Source organism: Corylus avellana, chromosome 11 (assembly GCF_965113065.1).
Source record: "Corylus avellana chromosome 11, dhCorAvel1.hap1.2, whole genome shotgun sequence".
Lineage (NCBI taxonomy): Eukaryota > Viridiplantae > Streptophyta > Magnoliopsida > Fagales > Betulaceae > Corylus > Corylus avellana.
In genome coordinates, this window is record NC_142500.1 from 11218770 (window position 1) to 11222208 (window position 3439).

Below are 3439 nucleotides of genomic sequence, written 5' to 3' on the forward strand. Positions count from 1 at the left end.
TCTCTCCCTTCTCTGCGCATGCTCGGAGAAGAGATTTAGAGGTGGCCTCCGCCTTTGAAATCTGGATATTGTATTCTAGTCTAACAAATACATATATATACTACTTATAAAAATATTTGTTTTTTCCTTTAAACCACTTTTGATAAGGTTTTAACATTTTCTTTCTTCACTTTTTCACTAAATTTGCTATTACGTGATTGTGTAACAGATCGTGTAAATCGAGCTTCTAAAGGATAAAAAGCAAGATCTTGCTTCTTATTTTTACCTATTATCCTAACTTTGAAAAATGAGCGGTAGGAGATTGGAATTTCCTAGGCCTCTTTCAAAGAAAGACTTTGAGAATATAATTTGCATGCCATTTTTATTAAACGTTCACCTCTTTAAATAGAGGAACTAAACTTACTTGGAGTTGAGTTCTATGACTTGGTATTCAACTCCTACAATGACTCATTCACGTGGAAATCAATTCCAATGAGGATTATTCCTATAAACTAAACATATGGAGATAAACTCCGAAGGCTTACGCATGCAATATAGTCCTCCACCACACATCTCATTACATTTGCCATAATCCTAATTTAACGTTTTGTAGATGTACCTACCTTGATAAGGGCTACGGTTGAGTCTTTTTGATCTCTTCTCCCAAACCGCAAAGGAAGCTTTTGTTTTGTGCACACCCCGTCTTTGAACAACGCAGCTTCACAGTTGCACTCCCGCAAACATGCTTCTCCGCAATTCTCTTGGGTTGTCGATGTGATAACAGAATAACTATTATTTTCCCATACGGTATTCAGCACTGCTTTCATGGCATATCTGTCACTTTTGCAACTCTCCATAGTGAAATTCCTTTGACACCCTGAACTCCTATCGTCCTTGTTAACCGGTTCAAATTGAGGAAGACATTTGCAACCAACTTGTAGATCAACTAAAAGACAATATGCATTAAGCCCACATAGACCCTTTGGCTTACACGCGTCATCATTTGGAGCAAACCATTTGACCGTCCAATTTTGATTCCGATTCATATCGTGGGAGTATAGCCGCAAGATCCCATCGGGGTCAATTGTCAATCGGTAGACCACATCTTTTGCAGGATATCCGTCTGTCATATTCACTATAATAGTGCCAGCGCCATTGATCAAATAGAGATGACCATTGACTTCAAGATGCAGAACCACGTCATTTCTTTGCCCACTTATACCACCTCCCCAATAACCATATTCAAGCGTGTATGGAGTTCCAACTGGGTACATCGCCAGCCATCCATCTTCTTGCATCAACACCCGAAATAAGCCGGTTGACTTGTTGGTTTCTGAAATACTGGAATACAACGCTTGCCCATGGAAAAGTTTCTGAGTTGGCAAAAAGGTGTCCGTTGGAAAGTCGAAACTCTGCCATACCATCTGATTAGCAGAATTAAGTAGAACAAAGTTGCCCGTGTCAAGCATCGACAGTGAGCTTGCATCTTCCGGAAAACTGGCGAGGCTTGTCTCTGCGCCTTGTGCCGATTGAAGAACCAGGCGTCCATCACTTGTGAAATTCAGTTTAGAATCAGAGGGAACTGGAGGTATGTCTCGGTTGGCTGTCCAAACGACTGTCTTCTGGGGAAGACCGGCAAGAAAAATGCCGACAGCATAATCGCTGCCTTGCTTGTAGAATCCAAAGGCATATAGACCGGAAGGTGATGGCCAAGAAGATTTTGTGGTTGGCGTCAAGAAAGAGCCTGGCTTTACAAGGGACTGCCCCTGTTGAGCGAAAATAGCTGAGAGAAGAAGAAAAGGGAAGAAGAGAATTGGCATCATTGGAGAATGGAGAATACTTGTTTGTGCTCTTTTGATTCAGCCTAGTGGGTTGTGTGTGTTAATTAGATAAATACGGTCAAGCCTACTATATAATAGCCCCTGATTTTGGACATAACAGCACTCCACCGGCCATGAATGATGGTGGTCAACACCGACATTACTGTTTGGTTTAAGTTAACCAAACAGAGTTTTTCCAAAAACTTCTTACAGTCGGATGAAATGGCACGTGGAGGGTCCCTTGGTTTCAATTTTTCCACTAACTATATATTTATTGCCTGCATTGACTTGGTGGCCGCAAATGCTGAACGCAGCGCCGTATCTGTGGACTGTGGACTGTGACCTGTCTCGCATTTAATTTTCAAACTATGATTGGCGGACGACGGACGCTGTTATCTTCATCCAGATTCTCCATCTTCCTAGTAAATTTTTAATGCCATAATTTTCCAAGCGTTTCCTGACCATACATCAACTTTGACACCCCATGGATTCTTTCGGGATAATCATACCCAACTGGCATTTTAATTTATCTTTCCACTTTTTTTAGTTGTTTTCTAATGATTAAATAATTATATTTTTTATTTTTTATTCGTTTAAGCTTTTACGACAAATAATTTATCACAATATTAAATCTAAAAATTATGAGTTTTAACCTTGACTCTGTCATTTACCTTCTACTTCAATTAAATATTTTACATGTTGGGTTTCACCTATTAAAATGAGTTTGAGCTCACACCTTAGAAAGAGTGTTAAAGTAATGATTATAAGTGATTAAATTTACATCTTCATATCCGCTTAAACTTTTGGGACAAGTGGTGATTTAACAGTTTTCTCCCCCATGTCACGTCTCAACATTATTATTATTATTATTATTTATTTTTACAAGGTATATGTTTAAACACTGGTTTGTTACATTTCCTACCATTTGTTCTTATTTTTGCACTCTAGTGTTCATTTTGGATCTATCGTTTATGAGTCTACCCCTTTTTCAGTTTTTGTTTGTTTTTTCTTAGGATCTCTTATTCTCTTTTATATGGATCAATAATGGTAAGGATTCTCACTTGTAAACATTTTCCCCAATCTATTAGGAAAAAAAAAACAAACAAACACACACACACACACACTAAATTCACATATGTTACAGATTCAAGCCTCTTAATTTATATATGTTAAACTTTTAGTTTTGTTATAGTTTAATGTATTGTATTGTTTTTGTGTTTTCTTATACTTTTTAGGTTTTTGAAGAAATGCGAGCGTTTCTGTCAAGTTCCAAGATAAAAACCATTTTCTAGGAAAGCTGATGCTGCATGCAGATCAGGATCGAGTGCATCTGCACTCGATCACACAAGCAGCCAAGCTCGAGTGCACAAGGGCCACGATCGAGCGCAGTCTTGCGCTCGAGCGCACCAATTTGGGATCGAGCGTACTCGAGCGCCCAGACTCCTTTTCCACATTAGATTTGGTTTTTCAGTTTCCTTTTTGGACTAAGAGACTGACCTACAAGTTTCCTAGGGTTTCTAGGGCTTCTATGGTTTTCCTAATCCTATAAATAAGTCTCGATACATTGAGAAAAATAAACAATTTTGAGGAGAGAAATTGGAGGCGCACGGCAAATCACCTAGTTTTACTTCATTTTCTTC

The 3439-nt window shown here is 38.7% G+C and overlaps 1 protein-coding gene across 1 annotated transcript; it reads right to left on the minus strand.

Annotated features, from left to right (window-relative positions):
- Positions 1-341: 341 nt before the first annotated feature.
- On the minus strand, positions 342-1865 carry LOC132166152 (G-type lectin S-receptor-like serine/threonine-protein kinase LECRK1). Its single transcript, XM_059576926.2, has one exon. The coding sequence runs from the start codon at positions 1800-1802 to the stop codon at positions 579-581; it is 1224 nt and encodes a 407-aa protein (XP_059432909.2). The 5' UTR covers positions 1803-1865; the 3' UTR covers positions 342-578.
- Positions 1866-3439: the final 1574 nt, after the last annotated feature.